Source organism: Typopeltis vanoorti, chromosome 20, assembly GCF_054136105.1.
Source record: "Typopeltis vanoorti isolate ZY-2024b chromosome 20, IOZ_Tvanoo_1.0, whole genome shotgun sequence".
NCBI lineage: Eukaryota > Metazoa > Arthropoda > Arachnida > Uropygi > Thelyphonidae > Typopeltis > Typopeltis vanoorti.
In genome coordinates this window covers 67,068,965-67,092,344 of record NC_143568.1, presented here as the reverse complement: position 1 = coordinate 67,092,344, position 23,380 = coordinate 67,068,965, and the positions used below count along the sequence as shown (strand labels likewise).

Genomic DNA, 23,380 nt, shown 5'->3' with positions numbered 1-23,380 from the left:
ACGATCTGATTGCGTTCGTACAGCAGAATTCCTCGCAAATCTGCAGGAACAGGTGTTGAAGAACCCTGGCATTGGAATTCGGGCTTTGTTCGTGGAGTTGCTAACTGTAGTCAAGCCCTGGATAACAAGGGTAGCCAATGGTAGGCCGTATGTATGGCAGCAGGATTCGGCCCCTTGCCACACCTCTGGGAAAAGTCAAAAATGGTTGTCTGAAAATTTCTACGACTTCACCAGTCCAAATGTTTGGCCTCCAAACTCCCCAGACCTTAACCCCATGGATTATTTTGTATGGGGCGCAGTTGAAAAAGACACCAATCGCACTTCCAGTAATACAAAAGCCCAGTTAATGGATAAAATTAAAACAGTTTTTGCGGCCCTTCCCAGGGAGACTGTAGCATCAGCTTGTTCGAGGTTCCGAAGCAGAATTGAAGCTGTGATCGATGCTAATGGTGGTTATTTTGAGTAAATCTTGTTGATAATATTGTAATTAACTCTGCCTGTAATGTTTTTTTGTCAATTCATTAAATTTAATAGATACAAAGAAGATTTTCTTTTTCCTTACGAAACTGTCAAATTTATCCCGAACACCCTGTATATATATATATATATATATATATATAATAATGCCAACTAGAACAGATCTCAATAATGAGTCCTGTGGCTTGTAGAGGCTGAGTAATAATAATATGTCATTACTGTTTATGGGAATACGGTTGTTTAGTTTAGACTAAAAACACAGGACTTACTATCGAGATCTGTTCTAGTTCGAATTATTATACGTAGGCTGTTCAATAAGTTATAAGACTATATTTATACAGAAAACAGATTACCTTTAATCGTCATCATTTACATGGTCTTTTTAAAGTAACTACTGTGAGACGCGATGCATTTGTCCTAACGTTGCGACAAACAACGTTGCGACTTCTTAAACACACGTGAAAGTCCTTTTTTTGAGAGTTCTTTCAAAACCGCCTCCACAGCTTTTACACGTGCTTTGTTGCTTTCGAAACGGCAGCCTCTTAGTGGATTCTTGAGCTGAGGAAACAGCCAGAAATCGCACGGTGTGAGATCAGGACTGTATGGAGGGGGGTGGTAGGATATCTATGTTGTTCTTCTGCAAAATATCCACTACACAACCAGCAATATGTGGCCTTGCATTATCGTGGTGCAATAAGAAGCCATTCTTCAGCAATGGACCCTTCCTTTTGACGTGCTGTACCATTGTCCGTAAAACATCCACATAGTATGAGCCGCTTACAGTATTCCCAGATTCTACAGCGTGTTGGTAAACAATGCCTTCGTAGTCAAAAAAAACATTATGGTCATAACTTTACCAGCCGATTTTACAGTTTTTGCTTTCTTAGGGGTAGGCGAAGACGGATGCTTCCATTCACTGCTTTGTTGTTTCATTGTAGGGTCATAGTGATACAACCAAGCTTCATCTGCTGTAATGATGAATTTTAAGAAGTTGTCGCCTTCTTGTTCCAGTCTTTCTTTCCATTCTGTGCACACATCCACTTGATGCTGCATTTGCTCCGATGTCAAGAGTTTGGGAATCCATCGGGTGCAAACATGTTTCAGTCCCAAATGTTCAGCCATGACTGAATGAACACTTCACACAGAAATATTCAGGACAACATGCAGCTGGTGTACTGTAATTCTGCGATCCTCCTTGATGATAATCGCTGCTGTGTTGATCGTTGTCTCTGTGATGGGTGTTGCAGGTCTTCCCTCACGTTCAAGATCTTCCACATTTTGCCTTCCTTCCTTAAAAGTTTTATGCCAGTGAAAAACACTTGCCCTCGACATTGCTTCATCGTGGAAAGCTTTGCGTATCATGTTAAAAGTGTCCGATGCAGATTTTTGCAAAAGCACACAAAATTTAATTGCATAACGCTGTTCCAAGGACGCTTCCATTTCGACGATTGGTCGCGGCTCATAGGCACACCGAAAGAAGCTTGCATTTAGTCACGTGACACTCTGGCACATCAGCCCGTATACGCCATCTATCAACCTCTTTTGTTAATACAGACAGCAACATTTCTTTATTTCACAGAAATTAATATTGTGATGAGTGGTTTTGCGACAGTAAAATTAGTCTTATTATTTATTGAACAGCCCTCGTATATACATACTGTGTGCTTTAAATTCACTGAATATCAAGGTAATCCTCATATGCCAAATTGTGCATTGTATTTGTCCACCATCCAAAAAAACTTACTTTGCATTCATCATCAGTATTAGACCTCAGGGCCTGTTATGGTCTAATTCCATCGTTTATATTACCTTCCAAATGATCTCTTCCGCAGGGGTTTGCATTCAAGGATTTGTTTGGTGATTCTACTATTGTCCATTCTTTCAATGTGCTGTTTTTATTTCCATCTAGAGTTGTGGATATATTCTATTATTGATTGTTCATTCATTTCTTCCATGATGCCTCTCCTAACCAAATGTCAACCCCACCTTCACTTGGTGCAGCCTGGACTCTAACATACAAGACTCTGACGTCTGAGTCTTGGCAGAATAACCATAATATCAGGAACTGACGAAATGTGGTTCCAACAAGCCAGTCCAAAGGCTTAAAGGTAGCAACATTACCACTGGACTTACTACACTTTGGTCAGCAACCAATTTGTAAGACATCTTACTTTGAATTCTTTGAAACTTATTAGTTTTTACCAACCCCAAAATAAAGAATTATGTACAGTGAAAAACTATTTAAACTTTAAGTAAATTTTTAGCAAAAAGTCATAAAATAATTAGTGCCCCATATTGTCAAGTGAATATCTTACAAGCTAGAGATCATTGCTACTCTTTACTAATATAGTTAGTTAAGGTCTTACATTAGATGGAATAAACACTTCCCTGCACTGCATTTGCTAATTTTGTGATGTGCTTCTTTCTCCACCTTCATCGTGATATATTATTATTATCACCCCCAAGACCTCATGGAGTCCAAGACTCATCTAGGAGGTCCTTTTATCACACACACAGCTCATCATACCGTGACTTGAACACATTCAAACTCCTTGCAGACACCACACTCTCAAGCAAGGCATTCCAATCATTTACAACTCTGCACGAAAAAAATCTGCCTCTCACTCCCCTACTCACACCTTCTTTACACAGTTTCCAGGGATGACCTCTGGTTCTCCCCTGATCTCCCACTATTTTCTGTAGAACTTCTCCAGCATTGATCCTATAACAACCCCTTACCAACTTGTAGGTCTCTATCATATCTCCCCTCTTCCTACTGTCCACCAGACTGAAAATTACATCTTCTCAATCTTTCCTCATACTCGACATTCCAGAGGGCAGAAACTACCTTAGTCAGTTGCCTTTGGACCCTTTCCAACATCTCTTCATCCTTCTGAAAACCTGGTGACCAAATCTAGGCACAATAGTCCATGTGTGGCCTAATCAAAGCTTTATACAACGGAACAAGAATCTTCCTACTTCTGCACGTCAGTATCCTCCACATCATTCCCAGAAGCCTTTGTGTTGTCTTCACAATTTTGGCTATGTGTCCCCCTAAATTTCAGATCCTTATCCACTATCACCCCAGATCTCTTATTTCTTCCACCTCCAACAATATATCCTCACCAAGCATAAATTCTGCATCCCATCTTTGTTTTCCAAATTTTAAAACCTTACATTTTGCAACATTCAACTCACATCCCCATTCCCAATCACTCAATTTATTCAAGTCTTCTTGTAAGGCCACAACATCTTCTCTAATCTTCATGGTTAGACTCAACTTTGCATCATCTGCAAACAACTGAATGTCTCCATCCAAATTTTCACCAATATCATTAATATACAATTTAAACAGCAATGTCCCTAAAACAGACCTCTGAGGCACACTACTAGTAACTTTCCTTTTCCTGGATATCGCTCCCCTATACACAACTTGTTGATACCTATCAGATAGCCAGTCTCTTTATGAAAAACTGTCTCAAATTAAGAAAGAACATAGAATCATCAAAGTCAAAGGATCATGAGAGTTATATGACCACTTTTTGCAAGTTTACTGCAAATTCCTTTGGGACAAATATACTCTAATAAAAATAAGTTTGGCATGGAAGGAATAGGATTATTAGTAGTATTATTACTGCATGGGAAGCTCCATTGAGTCCAAAGATTCATCATGGCCTACACTAACCATTATTCACACAATACCTTCATATTTCTCTCTCCTCTTAAATTTATTCACTGATAAAGAACTCAAGATTACTTTTGACAATCCACTCCACTCATTCACCACTCTCCAAGGAAAAAAAAAAGTTCTCATGCCACGCTCTTACATATCTTGCAGGGTGCAACTGCTTGTTCTCTCTAGTCTCACGAAGAAAAATTTTTTCAGCATTTAATCTAAAAAAGCTCCTTAACTAATGATGATAAATAAGTTCATATACTAGATTGAACTCTGTTGCATAAACTGGAACAAATGGTGATGGATATGAATCTAGTAATATGGATAGGAGAGGGGGAAAGAGAGAGAAAGTGGTTGATGCATAGACATAAAAAAGGACACCGAGGAGTTAAATTCAGGAGAAAGTGATTCACTAGCCTATATATATATATATAAAGTGGCCAGTTCAGTGAAGTAACATCCATAGAAATACTTATAGAAAAGACGTAGAGTGCAGCAACAGAGCATCTATGAGAAAGCAAGTGGGAAGTCCTCAATTAAATAAATAGCTCTCTTCTGAATTCTGAATATAATCAGGAATTCTGAGAGAGGTCCCAAGTGCACTACCCCAAATGTGAGAACAATAGTCTAAGTTCAAATGGATTTGAGATTTAAAAGGTGCAAAGAGTTGAGCAGGAGAGAAGTATTGTTTAGAAAAAATACAAACATTTTCTGAGGCTCAATGAAGAAGTACAATTTGTCTGTGCCAAGATAGGCTAGAAGTGAAGGCCAGGCCCAAATAGGAGGAGAAAACTGATCCTGGTTGGCAAGTAGAATATTGTCAAAAGCAAGGGAGAGTGAACTAAACTTCTGATGATTATTCCTTTATTGAGCTTCAAGAATTAACTAACATACAATTCCAGGAAACATAGTTAGTTAGTTGTTGCATCTTATCTTGGTAATAACTATGTCATGACTTGCTATTGTGCATAGTTCTTATGAAAATACCTCACTAACATAAAAATATTTTTAGAATTTTATATTACAGCAATCTCTGAAATTATACATTAACATGCAAAATTTCTTCTTATTTATTATTATTTTTTTTTTTTTTGTGTGTAAAAGTGTCTAGTAAAACATATCTAAGTATCATAATGTTGTCAGGTTTCATTATATTTATATTTTGTGTAACAATATCTCATTTGCAAAGTCAATAATATTAATGATTTATTGTTATTTGATTTTATAACCTTTATGTGAATAAATCAAAAAAAAATTTTTTTAATTAGTACTGGAAAAAAAATGGTATTTTACTTTTGTTTCAATACTAGTATTCAAATATCGGAAAAAAAGGCCAGAATTGAGAATACCAAAATTCTGGGATCTTGGTATTGTAAGCCCTAATAGTAATCCTTCTGGGTTCAGTTAAGCTGACGAATATGAAGATTTATGAACTTGAAATTTAAAACACTAGATAGAAATTTTTTCAGAAAAGTGATACAACACACCAATCTGAATCTGTATGTCATTATTATTATTATTAAGGCATGGGAATCTCCATGGAGTCTGAAGACTCATCATGGGAGCCCCATATGATCAACACAATACTTATTGTACCTCTTCTTGAACACATTTGCGAGCATAGCATTCACAACAGACTTCGGCAACCTATTCCACTCAATCACCACTTTCAAAGCAAAAAATCTAGTCTTCAGGCCTTTACTAACCACATACTTGATTCCAGGGATGATCCATTGTTCTGAATGGCCCTCCAGCTAAATGCCAAGTTCCATCAATCCTATAAAACACTTTTAGTAAGTTAAATGTTTTTCCCCCTATCAACCAATTTTTGTAACATAAACCAGTCTCTCCACACAGGGAGCATTCTGCAGACCACTCATTATCTTGGTTACTCACCTCTGGATCCTCTGAAACCTTCCAAATTCCCCAAAACCCCAAGCAACTAGACTAGTTTATATCATTATCATCACACTTTTCAAGGATTTAAGCCTAGAGTCGTTTGTTCTGGTCTTAGAAGTCATCACTGAATTTCTTTAGAGGATGTCTTCGGTTTCTTTTTCCTAATGGTTTGTAATTTAAAACTTGTTTTGGTGTAATATTTCTGTTTTCATTCTTTATCAGTTTATATATATATATATATATATAAATATATATATATATATATATACATAATTGATGCTATTGATGATAAAGAGTTATGTCCATACAAGGTAGAGATGCAAGGAGGAAATGGGGCCAGTGGTTTTGAGGCAGTATGGTGTGAGATAGAGGTGAATAGAATCAAATACTTGGTGGGATGTTGTTATAGACCTGGTAATGTGGATGGTGGTGATAGTGAAATGTATAGTCAAATAAGCCAAGCAAATAAGAAAAGGGTGATCATTATGGGTGATTTTAATTATGGCAATATAGACTGGAATGAAGAGATAGCAACTGGAAGTAAAGAAAATGAGTTTCTTGAGTTTTTGAGGGATAACTACCTCAGACAGTATGTAACAGAGGGCACAAGACGATTAAGGGTCTTGGATTTGGTCATCTCATCGGAGGATGTAATTATCAATGAGGTATCAAATCATCCACCAATTGGTGAAAGTGACCATGAGGTGATTACTTGGGTGGTTGCCAGCAGTGCAAGGACCCCTGTGAAAAAAGGGTATATGTGGAACTACAAGGGGGGTGATTATGAAGAGCTCAGGAGACAGCTTGCAGGTGTAGCATGGAATGAGGAGTTAGCTGGAAAAGAGATCAATGCAGCTTGGGGGATTTTCAAAAAATATTTAGTGGATGCAATGTCTAAATGTATACCACGGGTGAGAAGGTTAAATAAGTTAGGTGTGAGATAGATGAATAAAGAGATTAAGCATGCAATACAGAGAAAAAGGGCATTGTGGAGGCAGCATAAGAGAAGTGGAAGTAACCAATTTCATGAGTTCTACAAAGACCAGGCAAGGAGAGTGACTTGGTTGGTGAGAGTAGCTAAAGAGAGGTATGAACAGCAGTTAGCTAATGAAGCTAAAAAGAATCCTAGGGAGTTCTTTCGATATGTAGCCAGCAAAAGAAAGAATGATTATGGAAGGATGACATTGATTGGAGGAAATGGTATAAAGACAGCTGTTGCAGAATGTGTGGTGGAGATACTTAATGAGCAGTTCATAAAGATCTTTCAATCTTGTGAATGTGACTTCATGGAGAGATTAAGAGCAGTTGATGATGGGGAGGAGAGACTGACTGTAAGTGAGCAAGAGGTGTTTGGGGAGTTGAGTAAACTAGATGTAAATAAGGCTGTGGGACTTGATAATATATCACCGCGTATTCTGAAGGAATGTGCCAGAGAGTTGACACCTGCCTTGACATATTTTTTTAATACGAGTCTTGCACTTGGTCAAGTCCCTAAAGAGTGGAAGGAGGGCAAGATTGTGCCACTTCATAAAGGAGGTGATCGAACTCAAGCATCAAACTATAGGCCTATCTGTGTGTCGGGTGTTGTGGTTAAGTTGTTGGAGAAGCTTGTGAGAACTAGAATCCAGAGTTGGGTTGACAACAATGGTATAATCTTTGATGGACAGCATGGATTTGCTAAAGGGAGGTCGTGTTTTAGTAATCTACTTACTTATTACAATAAAGTGACTGCTTCCTTGGACAGAGGAGAAGGATACACAGTAATATACTTGGATTTCGCAAAAGCTTTTGATAGAGTGCCTCATGATAAGTTGACAGTCAAACTAGAGCAGATGGGGTTGGATATTAGATTAGTGCATTGGATTGGAGACTGGCTATCTGATAGGTATCAACAAGTTGTGTATGGGGGTGCAATATCCAGGAAAAGGAAAGTCACTAGTGGAGTGCCTCAGGGATCTGTTTTAGGGCCATTACTATTTAACTTGTATATTAATGATATTGGCGAAGATTTGGATGGAGATATTCAGTTGTTTGCAGATGATGCAAAGTTGGGACGAACCATAAAGAGTAGTGAAGATGTTGTGGCCTTGCAAGAAGACTTGAATAAATTGAGTGATTGGGCAAGCAAATGGGGGTATGAGTTCAATGTTGCAAAATGTAAGGTTTTAAAATTTGGAAAACAAAGATGGGATGCAGAATTTATGCTTGGTAAGAATATATTGTTGGAAGTAGAGGAAATAAGAGATCTGGGAGTGATAGTGGATAAGGATCTAAAATTTAGGGGTCACATCGCCAAAATTGTGAAGACAACACAAAGACTTCTGGGAATGATGAGGAGGACACTAACGTGTAGAAGTAGGGAGATTCTTGTTCCATTGTATAAGGCTTTGATTAGGCCACACATGGACTATTGTGCCCAGATTTGGTCACCTGGTTTTCAGAAGGATGAAGAGATGTTGGAAAGGGTCCAAAGGCGACTGACTAAGGTAGTTTCTGACCTCTGGAATGTCGAGTATGAGGAAAGATTGAAAAGATGTAATTTGCAGAGACTAGTGGAGAGAAGGAAGAGGGGAGATATGATAGAGACCTACAAGTTGGTAAGGGGTTGCTATAGGATCAATGGTGGAGAAGTTCTACAGCGAATAGTGGGAGATCAGGGGAGAACCAGAGGTCATCCCTGGAAACTGTATAAAGAGGGTGTGAGTAGAGGAGTGAGAGGCAGGTTTTTTTCGTGCAGAGTTGTGAATGATTGGAATGCCTTGCCTGAGAGTGTGGTGTCTGCAAGGAGTTTGAATGTGTTTAAGACCCTTTATGATGAGATGTGTGTGAGATAAAAGGACCTCCTAGATGAGTCTTTGACTCCATGAGGTCTTGTTTAATAATAATAATAATAATATATATATATAGTTCAAGTCTGAGGCAACTCGTGGTAAAGGTGGAGTAAGCTCTGATCACTTTCCTTAGTATTTTCCCTAATGCAAAGCACACCCTTGCAGAGATGTATAATGCTATGCATTAAAGGCAAGGGTCACTACCCAGACTGGTTTCGACCTTTATTGAGGTCTCGTCAGTGGGAGCCAGATCCCAAAATGCCAAAGTTGAAGTAATGCAGAGCTTATAAATTTTACCTAAATAAGTTGCCACAAGACCTTATTAAATAAAAATCTCAGGATGAGAGAAAGATGTAGAAAGTTTTTTACCTTGGGTATACTATGCATTAAAGATACCATGCAATTTTATAAACTTGGATTTAATGCATAGTATACCCAAGGTAAAAAAACTTTCTACATCTTTCTCTCATCCTGAGATTTTCATTTAATAAGGTCAAAGCACCTTGTGGCAAACTTGTTTAGGTAAAATTTATATGGAAAATACCAGGGAAAGTGATCAGATCTTACTCCACCTTTACCACGAGTTGCCTCAGACTTGAACTATGTTCAGGAGCAAACTTGACTTACTTGTCTGTTTGTTTACTTGGGAAATAGGATTAACACCAAGTTCATAAAATTGCTTGGTATCTTTAACGCATAGTATACCCAAGGTAAAAAACTTTCTACATATATATATATATATATACGACTCACATACGAAAGATCATAAGACCTATAGCGGACCTATATTGCTATGTGTGGACAAGAGGACAAGATGAAAGGAGGAATCTGTTCACTTTTTTTTTTTTTTTTTTGAACAACTGAAGGTTGTATTCTTTAGGGAACGAGTGTGAAAGGCTGTTCAAAAGAAGAGAAGAAGATGGAATGAAAGAGGGGGCAGGGAAGTTGGTTCATTGATTTTGAAGATGAACTGTAAAAGGGTATCAGTTAGCAGTAGCTCTTGTTCTAATGATTTTGGAGGAAAGTGGAGGAATAATCAGACAATAGGGGACGTGTTGATGGTAGGACTACGTTTGAAGAGCTCCGAAAGATAAGTTATTTAGTTCTAAAAAAATAGCGTTATCAGTTTAAAAATTGTGCCAGAATTATAGTATACTGCGGAGTTAATCTGTTTAGCATAAAAATTTTGCTTTAATTAGTGTTAAATTAGTATTTTGATAAGATAAGATAGATACGTAGCGTAACACATAGCACCAATGAGAAAAAAGACAATGGCATCCAAATCATCACTGTCTTTGTTAAAAAATTTAACCAAAGGGAGTTCGTTCAGTGTAACGTCTACGGGATGTATGCTTTTCTGAGAGCGGCTGGAGTTTGCGATAATGATAGTGGTGGGAAAGTGTAAGGAAAGTGAGGATTTGAAGTATGTCTCAGGTCGCGAGATTGATGTATGATGAACGCCATAATGTGATAGAAAATAGTGATATGATAGGAATTTGTGATGTAGTGCCAGATAGCATTGAGGGCAGTGTTGAAAGTGAGAGTGATAATAAAAGTACAGAGCGAGAGAATGGCAGTCTCAGAAAATTGTATATGGAGAGGGTGAGCAAAGGAATGAGGAGAAGGTTCTTTGCATGGAGAGTGATTAGCAGAATGCACTGCCTGAGAATATCATGAATGCAGACACAGCATTAAACACAACCAATGCTGGAAGTCATAAATATTCTTCAAGAATGCTTGGTCACAGTATTCTATCATGAAAATGGTATAAGAATTGATTACCAATAATGAATGGTACTATCATACATACTCCAAAGGAAGCGTATTGTAGATAATGCAACATGGAAGGTAACCTGATATAAAGTCAACTAATCTCTATGCTCAAGTAGCTTAATCATGAAGATACTTCACAGCAAACTTTTATTTGCTTATTATTATATTAATACTATTAGCAAAGAAATATGAATCTCTGTTCTGAGGTAATAATCCTGTGATGAACCCGATAACTTCAAATGGTACTATATGATTTGTGGCAGGAGACCCACTCTAGACATTACGAAATCTACTATACATTACTCAACTCTTATTATAAGATCATTCTGTGTGAAATCATCAAATTAAAAGTTAAATTGTAGCTGCATAATTTTATATTTTGATGAAAGTGAGGTTATCATCAACTTTAAATTATATTTTGAAGTGCATGTGCTAAATATGCCGAAAAATGCATACTTGTAAGAATGGCAATGGAATGAAATAGAAAAAATTGCAGTTTTCTTCATATGCTGAAAGGATAAAAATAATACAATGGGATTAATTTTGTTTTATAGTCACCTATCAAGAGATCTCTCATAAAAATTTCAAATTTCTGTTTGATCCCTATATAATTTTTTTAGGGCTGCAAATTCAGCCATTTTTAGTTTTTTTTGCAAAGGTTGAGGCAATAGCAATTGTTTTCATAGAAGAAAGAGCCTAATTATGGCCTAATCAGTATGGAATAAGAAGCAAATAGCCACCATCTTGAAAAAAAATTAGTTTTTATGAAAATGTAAATAATAAATCCAAAAATACACACCTTGAGCATTAAAATGGCAGCAAATCAGAAAATTACGCTGTGATTAATTTTAGAATCCTTCGACATATAAAAATGCTGTGGATCTACCAAATAAAAATGGCTGTTATAATTAATCAAATGCCAGGAAAAATCTTTATTATTATTTTTTTTTTTCTGTCAGAAGAACAGAGTGACAAAATAACTTGCTTTTATCAAAATCAAAAATTATGCAGCTTCAGCTCTCTGATGATTTCAGCTGGAAACCACCCTATAGCAATCTCAATGAGGTTACAGGAATGGTTTGTTATAGTGAATTTTTTTTTAGCTTAACATCATGCTGTAGGGCAGTGTTTCCCAACCTGTTTCTGTGAAAAATCTTAATTAAAAAATAATAATAATAAATTTTGCATATTTGTAACATACACCACTGTTGTAACATTTTTTTTTTTAGTTATTAATATACTGGCACAGTCTAATAATCAAACAGACTATGAAACACTTTATTTTGCCAGGCTTTGCATAGAGAAGTATGTGTAATAGCATCTGTGAAAAAGTAGCAATATAATGATCTAATATACAATTTAGCTTCAAGTACATAGAGTGAGGGAGAAGCAAACTGCCAGGAAAAATCTTTTATTATTATTATTATTATTATTCATGCCTCCATGGAGTCAAAAGAATCATCGTGGGAGGTCCTTCCTAAGAACATAAAGTCTGTCAAGACTCATCGAGGGGAGGTCCCCCCCCCTAAGAAACACAAAGTCTATCATACCACTCTTTAAACTCATTGACCGTTCTCGCTCCCACCACTCCATCAGGCAATGCATTCCACGGTTCAAACACCCTCCACACAAAGAAACCACTCCTTACCCTCTTGCAATAGCCTTCTGCTGACACCTTCTTGCATGTTTGCATAGTGCCGGTGGTGCAGAGAATATAAGTGTTCCATAAACATTCCTCAGCATTCACGAGTTGCCTTAGCGTGGACTATTTAAAAGACATAGGCACCATCCAAGCAAAGTGGTTGGTTCTCTTCAGAGACAAGGCAGAAACCTTAAGAGAGCAAAAACTCTCATTCAGTACTAAGGAATTTGAAATGTCAGAGAAGTGTATTTTTTGTAAGCAAACAAAAAATATAGTTCCTACATCCAGCATTATTTCAAAGTGAAATGTAAAAACTATGAAAGTTTTCAGAACAGGTGTGTTGGTGAGAGAACTAGGGACTGTCCATGGAAAATGAGTAAGAGTGTAGTTAACAAGGTTGTTAGAACTAGGCTTTTTTTGCTTGGAGAGTAGTGAATGAGGGAATAGGTTGCCAGAGTCTGTTGTGGGTGCCATAACTGCGAATGAATTCAAAGCAAAGTATGATAGATACTGCACAAATGTTGGATAGTTCTTGACATGATGTTTAGGGCCTAAAACGATGAGTCTAAAGATTCCCTAGAGTTGTCCATAATAATAATAATATAATGGTGAAATATTTGAAAATTATACCAGCAATAAGATTGGGCATCAGCACTTGCAAGTTAAATTTTTTCTTTAGTTATATTCATTATACTATTATTATTATCATATTGGTATCTCCATGGAAACTTAAGACTCATCAGTAGAAACCCACACTAATCATTATTCACACAATACCCATCATACCTCTCTCTCTCTCTCTCTCTCTTGAAGCTCATTTATTGACAAGATAGTTTTTTTTTTATTTTTATGGCACAAAGACATCAAAGATCATACTGTGCCAGGACAGAGATTATAGAGCAGCACATATGGTAAATGGTTAAGAGGACAATCACAAACATCCATGCCTCTGGTGGGATTCAAATCCACAGCCTCTTGTCTGGAGAGCAGATACACTAACCACTCAGCCAACAAGGCCAGCTTATTGACAAGATGCACACACAAACAAACACACACACACACACACAGCATACTGCAATCATTTACCACTCTACAAGCAAAAAAATATAGTTTCCTTAAACTGCAGCTAATGCTCTTACTCAAGGATTACTCTTGGTCTCTCTCTTTTTGTCATACTGTCATATACGGAAAAATTCCATCTGCATCAATCATATAAAAATCTTTAGTAACTTATATGTTTCTATCATATCCATATGTTAAGCTTAAGTGCTGGGAAAAACTCATGATAAGAGTTTAATGGCATGAAACTGCACTAGGAAATGATTAAAAATAGTATTTAATTCTTCTAATATTTCATCTCGGTGACAGGATGTATGAAATGAGATGTAACACACAAAAGGCAGCTAACTGAAATGGATGAAAGACTAGAGCCCTAACTAGATGGGGCACCCCTCTATGGACAACTGGCAGTAGCCTAGGATGTAAACTGGGATCTCAAAGTATTAGTGTTTCCCATATTTTGGGAAGTTTTATGTAACCATATTTATTTAAATTAGGCTGAATTTTAAAAGCAGCAGCAGATTCTAAAAACAGTCTTTCTCTTCTAAATTTACTGTGATGGAGCATGATGATCCTTTTTTCCAACTGATTGTGTGAGCTGTATCTAAACATGGTCTACAAGGCCAGACAGACCATAGTCATGACTACAGATGTATTTTTTTATGTTTTTCCACTTGGATGGTAGCTAATCTTGGCTGTCCATAATAGGCCAACTTGAAGGAACAAGAAACTCTGATACACTTAGAACTGAGAGGGGAGGGAGTTTGTCTTTAGTGAAGTGAATAAAGGTAGCTAGTTTTAAGTGAGGCTTGAAAGTCTTACAAAGACTGTATTTCTTTAAGTTACTGGATATTTTTTCTGATGTACCTTGGACAGAGGGGGATGGTGATAGCATTACTAAAATCTTTCTGAAGAAAAGGTTCTGGACTGGGAGAAGGAATTTTTTATTTTTTTATTTTTTGATATTGTGGGAACTGTAGCCATTAGATAGAAAAGTGTGGTGTATATGATTAAGTTCTGTTGCAAGGGAGGTCTCATTGGAACAAAAGTTATAAGCTCTTAATGGGTTAGTGTTTTTATGACACCATATTGTTTGAGAGGAGGATGATGGGAAAGTTTTCGAATGTATCTGCCCGTGTGAATGGGTTTCCTATATACTGAAAATGACAGCTTACTGTTAGATAGCTGGGTGACCAAGGTGTCTAGAAAGGCCAGACTATTATCAGATTCCTTATCCATTGTAAATTGGATTCTAGGGTAAAGACTTTTGAGTTGACATAGGAAAGTATCTAATATGTCTGGGCCATGAGACCATAAAAGACATCTATATATTTTAACCAGATACATATGGTTAAAATACAAGGTTTGAGAGGGGCTGAGTCAAGAGGTTGTTTTTTAAATTCTTCCATAAAAAAAATTGGCAAGAGAGACCCCATAGAGGTGCCCTCTATCAGTTTATAAATTTTGTTCTTTCAAGAGAAATAACCAGAGATAAGATGTCATTTAAGGGAATATAAATGAACAATGAGGTAATGTCAAAGTTCATTATGATATCAATATCATTAACAATTATATTTACAATGGAACTTTTAAAATGAAAATAATTTTTATGTATAATATGGAATGACCAGTAAGGGGGGAGGAAGAGATTTCATTAACTGTTTAGATAATTTATCGGAGAGAGAATCAATGGTATCTACTATGGATTTTAGGGGAAATTGGGTTTATGAATCTTAGACAAGCCATATATCCGAGGGGGTGGGGGTTGCAACTGAAGGGTTTGAGTTTTTTTGTGATATCAGGAGTCCAGGAAGAAACTTTTTAGAGTAGGCTTTTTAATTTTTTGATTTGCAATTTAGTAAGATCATAATCTAAAGGTCTGCAGGTGGAGCAATCTCTAAGAATGACATCCATTTTCTCATTGTATTCACTGGTGTTGAGGATAATGGTAGCACTTCCCTTATCAGACCTAGTGATGACTATGCTGTTATCTTTATGTAGTTTACTGAGGGCATTGAGATGGCAGGGAGATAGATTTCTTTTGGGAGGTTTTAATGTTATTAGGTATCTCAGGAGCTAAGTTACGACATCTGATGTTGAACATTAGGTATAGTGCCAGTACTTGATGTGAAATGGCAAAATTGTGGCTGAGACTTAGGACACTAATGGCAGCTTCGTTAAATCTTTTTGATGACAAATTAACTACAGTATGAAAAGGTGTGGATTCTAAATCCGTTTCTCAAATGGATTTAGAATCCAAAAGTCTGTTCTACTTATTGATATGTCTATTTTTTATTTCCAGGAATTCTTTTTGAGCTGAAGCCTCCAAAATATTAAGAGAATAGTATAGAATTCAAAATTGTTGAGAGTTCAGACTGCAATGATCTGATGGCTGCATTGATAGTAGTGAGAATGGTGCATGTAGCTATGATCTGTTCATGTAACAGAGCAGAATGCTTATAGATATGGATGTTTATTTTATTTTATTTTTACTTGACTTTTAAATTTAATGCAAGTAGGCAAAATTCCCGAATCCTGACATCTTTTAAGAAAGGCCAGCTGGTTAAATTGTCTAGATAATTGAAGTTTCAGATTACCGTATTGTTTTGCCTTGCGTACTATATCTTCACCATGAATGATTGGGATGTTTCTATCATATCCTCTAATTTCTGCATATCAACTAGAGGCAAGTGACTAAGTTGGTGGCATAAATGTGGAATTCTCCCTATAAAGATAGATTAAAGGTTTGTAATAATCATCTCTCCACCACTTCCACATCAACAAAACATCCAAGCAAGCAGACCTGTGCACAACAGTCCAGAAGTACTATAGTGAAGCTTCATAAAGAAGAATTATAACTTCTTTCCACCTGTCAGAGTGTTCTTCACCATCAATGTAACCTTTAAGCTACTTTGCAAACTTTTGTAATATGCATATCCACTGCAATGCACACCAGTACCCCCTAATCCCTATCCTCTTCAATTTCCTGTAGTCTAGTTATATTAGTGCTGTACATAACTTGTAATTTTTTCATCCAAAAAGTACATAAGCTTATGCTTTGCCATTAAACTGATAACAATTATCCTTTGCCCACATTTTCAGCCTCTAATTAAACCATTCTGCAGGACGATCTCTCATTACCTTTATTAACAATGCTCACTCAGTTTTGCATCCCCTGCAGACTATTGGATATTTCCCCGCACATCATTTCCCGTATTGCTAGTGTATAAATTAAACAACAGCAGCTGAATACAGAACCCTGAACTTTCACCACTGATCACCTACCTTCTCCTTAATTCTACTACTCTTTGATGAGTAGTAGAATCACCCGTACTATTTTCACCCATTATTCTTTGATGTCTGTCCATCAGCTACTGCCATAGTCAGAATTTACCAACTTTATATTCATATATATTTGCTTCAGTTTAATGTCATTAGGAGCAATGCAGTACAGTGTCTTTGCAAATTCTAGAAATAACATGGTGTAGCCATTTCTTTTAGCAAACTCTATTCAGGTCTTGTTTCACTGTACTAGGTCAAGAAATTATTAAGCAAGGCCTACCCTTCACATGCTATTCCCTATAACTATAACATTTCTATCAATCTATTACGAATTCTGTCTTTATATAACTTTCTCAATACTGTAGCAACCATTCCAAAGATATCAATCTGTATCATCATCATCATGCATATCAAGGCCTAAAGCCTTGATATGCATGATGATGATACAGGTGGTGAGCTATAAGGGGCTCGTTGAGCTCTTTGTTACATTTTTCTCAAATTTGCGAGCCCCTTGTTCTTATTATTTAATAATCTTGCAGAACTAGGAAATACCACCGCAGAATGTATACATGTTACTATAATTGCTACTTTAAATTCATATGGATTTTTTGATAACTATTTAAAAAATCATCTCATTGCATTTTGTTCTGATGGAGCTAGTGTAATGTTAGGAAACAAATCAGGTGTTGCAATCAAACTTCTACAAAGATTTCCCAACATTGTGATTTGGCACTGCGTAACTCATCGTTTATTAGATGAGCATTAGACGATTCGGGGTGGAAGGGGTGGTAAAGCGCAATACATAGCCTCTCCCACTCAAACGTCAACCTCACCTTCCCATGATCCATCCTGTTCTAAAAGTATAAACGAGGCATTGGCGACCGAGTATGGGCAGTATAACCTTAACATCCTAACAGAGTAAATGCTGTTAGATCTGCCTGTCCAGAGGTGTTAGGTAGCAACCTTACCACTGGACTTACTCAGCGACAGGTTAGTAACCTGCCCTGGGGAAATTCAAAATACTTTCAAGTTTCATGCAAAGAAAAGCCGGACGGACTGTCAGGGAAAAGACCACAACCCAGGAAACGGTAAACGAAATTGGAAAAAGGAACACATAATGAAGATTGCAACATGGAATGTGCGAAGCATTGCACACAAAGAAGAAGAACAACTTGATAAACAACTAAATCAAGCTAACATAAAGATATGTATATTAACAGAAACAAAGAAAAAACAAAAAGGTACAAAAGAAACAAACAACTATATACAAATCTACAGGTGGGTAAAAAAAGAAGAAAGAGCAAAAGCAGGTATAATGATTATGGTACATAAATCCCTAAAGAACGATATTGTATATTACAACTAATAGAAATTAGACTCAAGACATTAAGAGGCCACATAACAATAATTGGTGCATATGCACCAGAAGAGGGAAAAGAAGAAAACAGTAATCTATTTTATAAAGAATTACAGAATGCCATAGATAAAACAAACAAAACTGACTATTTACTGCTAGCAGAAGAGATTTAAATGCCAGAATAGGAAACAAAAAATACAAAACAAACATAGGTAAATTTGGCAAAGGTACATGTAATCAAAATGGTCGCAGATTGCACGATTTTGCCATTTATAATAATATGAGAATAATGAATTCAATGCTTAAACACAAGGAAATACATAAATATAGTTGGTCAGCCAGAGGATACAAATCAGTAATTGACTATGTTATCACAAATTTTAAATTAGCGGAGTTAATTTTAGACGTAAGAGCATATCGAGGCTTTGAATTAAACTCTGATCATTATATAGTATCAGCAAAAATTCGTTTTAAACCAAAGTGGCTAAAAACACATAGAATTGAAAATTCTTACCAGCCAAGCTACAAAATTTCTTCATTACAGGATCCTCAAGTTAGACAACAATATCAAAAATGCACAAACTTAAAAACAGAAACCACACATGAATCAAGTGACATAGAATGGGAAAATTTGAAACAAATTCTCACAAAAGCAGCAACAGAAACCTTAGGAATAAAGCACAAATGGATTAGAAAAAGAGGACTACGAGACAGGAACAAAGAAATAGAAAATATAATAAAAACCAAAAAGGACAGTTGCCAGAAATGGCTAAATTCCAAAACAATAGAAGCAGAAATAGAGTATAAAAGAAATAGTGCAATTGCAAAACAAGAAGTAATGAAAAAACATAGAGAAAGATGGAACAATTTCATAACAAAACTAGAAAAGGATTTATTTAAACCACCACCCAAAACCTATAAGGTAATAAAATACATGAATAAAGAAATAAAAGAAAAGATAAAAATACAAACAATAGATTTAGAAAAATGGGTGACCTATTTCCAAAATATCTGGACAGATGAGAACAATGAAATAAAATTTTATAAGATAAAGAATGACTTAATAGAAAATATCACAATGTTAGAACTGAAAAATATAATAAAGAAGATGAAAAATAGGAAAACACCAGGAGAAGATAATATAAATATAGAACTATACAAAAATGCAGGTGAAAGATTTAATGAAAGACTTCTGAAATTTTTTAATATGGTTTGGATGTCTGGAAAAACACCTAACTCTTGGATAGATGAAAATGGGATACTGTATGGGGGGGAAACATGGTTTTGTGAAGGGTAGGTCATGCCTCAGTAACTTGCTCACGTTTTATAACACGGTGATGGCTGAACTGGATAAAGGTAATGGGTTTATAGTGATTCTACTGGACCTTGCCAAGGACTTTGACAGGATACCACATGGAACTCTAATCAGTAAACTGGAGCAGATGGGGATGGATATAGGGTTGGTGAGACGGATAGGAGGGTGGTTGATGGAGAGATACCAGAGAGTGGTTTATTCAGGAGTGGAGTCCAAAAGACGGCTTGTGACTAGTGGTGTGCCGCAGGGTTCTGTTCTTGGACCACTACTTTTCAATTTGTTCATTAACGATATAGGAAAGGATCTGAGAGGAAGCATTCACTTGTTTGCTGATGATGCAAAGTTAGGTAGAGCAATAGTGAGTGCACAGGATGTCAAAATTTTGCAGGATGATTTGGATAGTTTGGAGGACTGGGCTAGGGAAAATGGATGTCAATTTAATGTGGCAAAGTGTAAGGTTATGCATTTTGGAGTGAAAAGATTAGCAGCAGTATATCACATTGGTGGAACTGTACTCCAGGAGATTGATGAGGCCAAGGATTTGGGAGTGTTGGTGGATAGGGAGTTGACGTTTAGGGGGCACGTTGCAAAAGTAGCTAAATCAGCTCATCAAATCACTTGGTTACTGAAAAATACTTTAACAAGCAGAGACAAACCAGTTATTGTTCCTCTATATCGAGCCCTGATAAGACCCCATCTGGATTACTGTGCCCAGATATGGGTGCCAGGGTGTCTTCTTGATGGGGAGGAGGTGGAGAGGATCCAGAGATGAGTGACCAAGATGGTGGTAGGTCTGTGGAATGAACCTTATGAGAACAGATTGAAGATTTGTGGGTTACAAAAATTGGTTGATAGGCGGAAAAGGGGCGATATGATTGAGACATTCAAATTACTGAAGGGTTTCTATAAGATTAATCCAGAAGATATTTTTGAGAATAGGACTGGTGGTGGGAGGACCAGGGCCATACATGGAAGCTGGGCAAGAATGTGGTTAACAAGGGTATTAGAGCTAGAGTTTTTACTTGGAGAGTGGTAAATGAGTGGAATAAGCTGCCGGAGTCTGTTGTGGGTGCTATGACCTTGAATGAGTTCAAAGCGAGGTATGATAGATACTGTGTGAATGTCGAATAGTTGTTCTTGACATTATGTTAGAGCCTCCCTCAATGAGTCTGTCGACTCCTTGGAGTTTCCCGAAATAATAATAATAATAAAAAAGCACTGGTTATTCCAATCTATAAAAAAGGAATAAAGACAATTGCAATAATTATAGGGGAATTAGCCTGATGAATACAGGATGTAAAATATATGCAGGAATATTAAAAGAGAAATTAAGCAGCATTGTAGAAGACAAATTACTAGAAGAACAAAATGGTTTCCAAAAAGGTCGATCCTGCATAGATCCAATTTTTACTGTAAAATTATTAATAGAAAAGAGAAGAGAATTTCAAAAAGAAAGACAAGTGGCCTTTATTGATTATGAAAAAGCCTTTGACAAAATTAGTAGACAAAAATTGTTTAAAATATTAACCGATTTAAACATACCAAACCAACTTTTACAATCTATTCAAGAAATATATACAGGAAATAAAATAGCAGTTAAATTAGAACACATCTCAGAATGGAAAGATATATCAAGAGGAGTACGACAAGGATGTACCCTCTCACCTCTGCTTTTCAGTATATATATATATAAATGAAATATTAACAATCTGGAAACAGCATAACTCATTTAGCATACAAATGACCCTGAAAATGAAGATAGATACACTACTATTTGCAGATGATCAAATAGTATTAGCTACATCAGAAGATGACCTGCAAAGATCATTAAAATCATTAAATGATATTTAAAAGTAATATAATATGACAATATCTAAAGAAAAAACAAAAATAATGGCATTCAAAGGAGAAAACCCAATAAGAAGTAAAATAGTGATAGATAATAAAATACTAGAACAAGTAAACACTTTTAGATACTTGGGATGTGATCTATCATACAAAGAAGAAAAAGACATAGACACTAAAATATCAAACTTTGTCAAAGTAAATGGCATAATAAATAACATATTTAAGCCATCCCTAGTACAAAAACACACTAGAATTAGACTATATAATGTCTTGTCAAAACCAACTCTACTATATAGAAGCGAAACATGAACCATGAAAAGGAAAAATGAAAAACGAATTCAAACAGCAGAAATGAAGTTCCTCAGAAAAACAGCTGGATATACCAAGTGGGACAACAAAACAAATGTAGAAATCTTACAATCCCTGAAAATAAAACCAATTAATTACTACATAAGATAGTATAAACAAAAATGGCTAGAACATTTAATTCAAATGGACAACAGTAGACTACCAGAAATATTATACAGATACAAAATAAGTGGAAAAAGAAGAATCAGAGGACCAAGAAAGAGATGGCATGAGACCGGAACAGGCCACTTGGCCTAAATTCCATGTTAGGAAGAAGAAGAAGATTAAAAAAAAAAAAAACATTAAAGAAATAAATAATTTTGAAATATTTATGGATAAATTATATGCTTTTTATCATCAATCACCAAAAAATCAATGAGAATTAAATACGATTGCAAAAGACCTTGGTATCGAAATTTTAAAGATCGGCCATGTGTTTGGATCACGATGGGCAGTTTATTGAATCTTTTAAGAGGACGTCCTGGTTTTCTTTTTCCTAATGGCTTACTTTAAGGCTTCAATCAATCTGTATATATAAATTTATTATCACTGTGTTGCAGCACCCTTTATGTAATAAAACTTTGTTGTTCTCTTTACACTCTCTTGCAACATTGCTCGAACAGAACTGATATGTAAATAGCCTGGTAATATCAGGATTACAGCAGTCTTAATTTATTTTTTAACCTGTGCAGAAGAAACAATTGAAATTCAAGTTACAAAAAAAAGTAAGTAAGTAAAATTCACCTGCAGTGGACTAGTAGTGGACCTCTGTCAGAACAATAATGTTCACTAACCCTCTTGATAAATCGCAATAACCAGGATGGTTGTTCTGGAGCCAAGAAATCCTTCCACATCACAAAATGAAAGTGTAGTAATTCCCTTTCCTCAGTTAAACCTTCCTGTAATGAAACAGAACATTTATAACCAGGTAACTTAAGCTCACTATGTTATTTATGTTAAAAATGAACAGTTATAACAGTTAATACTTTTATTTCAAAAAAAGCATGCTAAATATCTATCAGCATTTTATACTGGTTGCATTCTGAAACTTTAAAAGTTTGAAAGGTATTCTACGAGATTTCATAACTATTGACATGAGTTGCCTAAGTTCTGTACTAATTAAAAAGACAAGATCTCTTTAGAGTATAATAATTTTTTATTAGCAATTTTGATTAAGGTTTCGCTAGATGACAGCTGCTTTGAAATGCTAGTTCTCATTAAAAAAAAATTTATATCAGTGTTTTTATGTGGTATGTTAACTGGTGTTTTAGTATATATGCAGATCTTTGTGGCATCTGCATTCTGATTTATTATTTTGTGAAATGTGTTACAAATATTTTTTGGACTACGGTGGTGTGAACTGAATGTAGAGTTAATGAGAGCTATGGTGAATTGAGTGTGTCAAGAAATGAGAGCACAAAATGTTCATCTCATGAGTAAATGAATGTGAAGAGGAAACATTGTGAGAGATAAAAAAAAGTAAGTGAAAAAGTGAGTGGATGATCTTGTTAAGTAAGAATCCAGTAAAAGTAATGTCAATGATGCTATCATATGTGAGATGTGAAGGTGGGACAGAATGAATATGGTGATATGATATAGGAGAATTGGGATAATAAGATAGATGAGCAAGGAATGAAAAGAAAGAAAGAAAGTGGAATAGTATAAGAATGAATAAGGAATAATAGTGAAGTTAGTATGGAAGCTACAAAAATGAATGATGTTTGCAAATAAGGGATATTAGGACCAGCCGGAACCGTCTCTTCTTCTTCCTCATTGTCAACCACCTGATAGCCCCATAGAATCTCATCTGGCTGAGAATTTGGTAGCCTGGGTCACCCTCGTCGATGTCTAGCCATTGTCCAATGTCATTCTC

The 23,380-nt window shown here is 36.0% G+C and overlaps 1 protein-coding gene across 1 annotated transcript in view; it reads right to left on the bottom strand.

The window, feature by feature from the left end:
- Window positions 1-23,380, bottom strand: part of LOC150095530 (receptor-type tyrosine-protein phosphatase epsilon-like) — an 858,461-nt gene that overhangs the window by 137,349 nt on the left and 697,732 nt on the right. Inside the window, exon 16 of the mRNA XM_090410701.1 lies at window positions 22,252-22,406. Within this exon, the coding sequence (XP_090266827.1) occupies window positions 22,252-22,406 (155 nt within the window). The remainder of the gene's footprint in view (window positions 1-22,251; window positions 22,407-23,380) is intronic.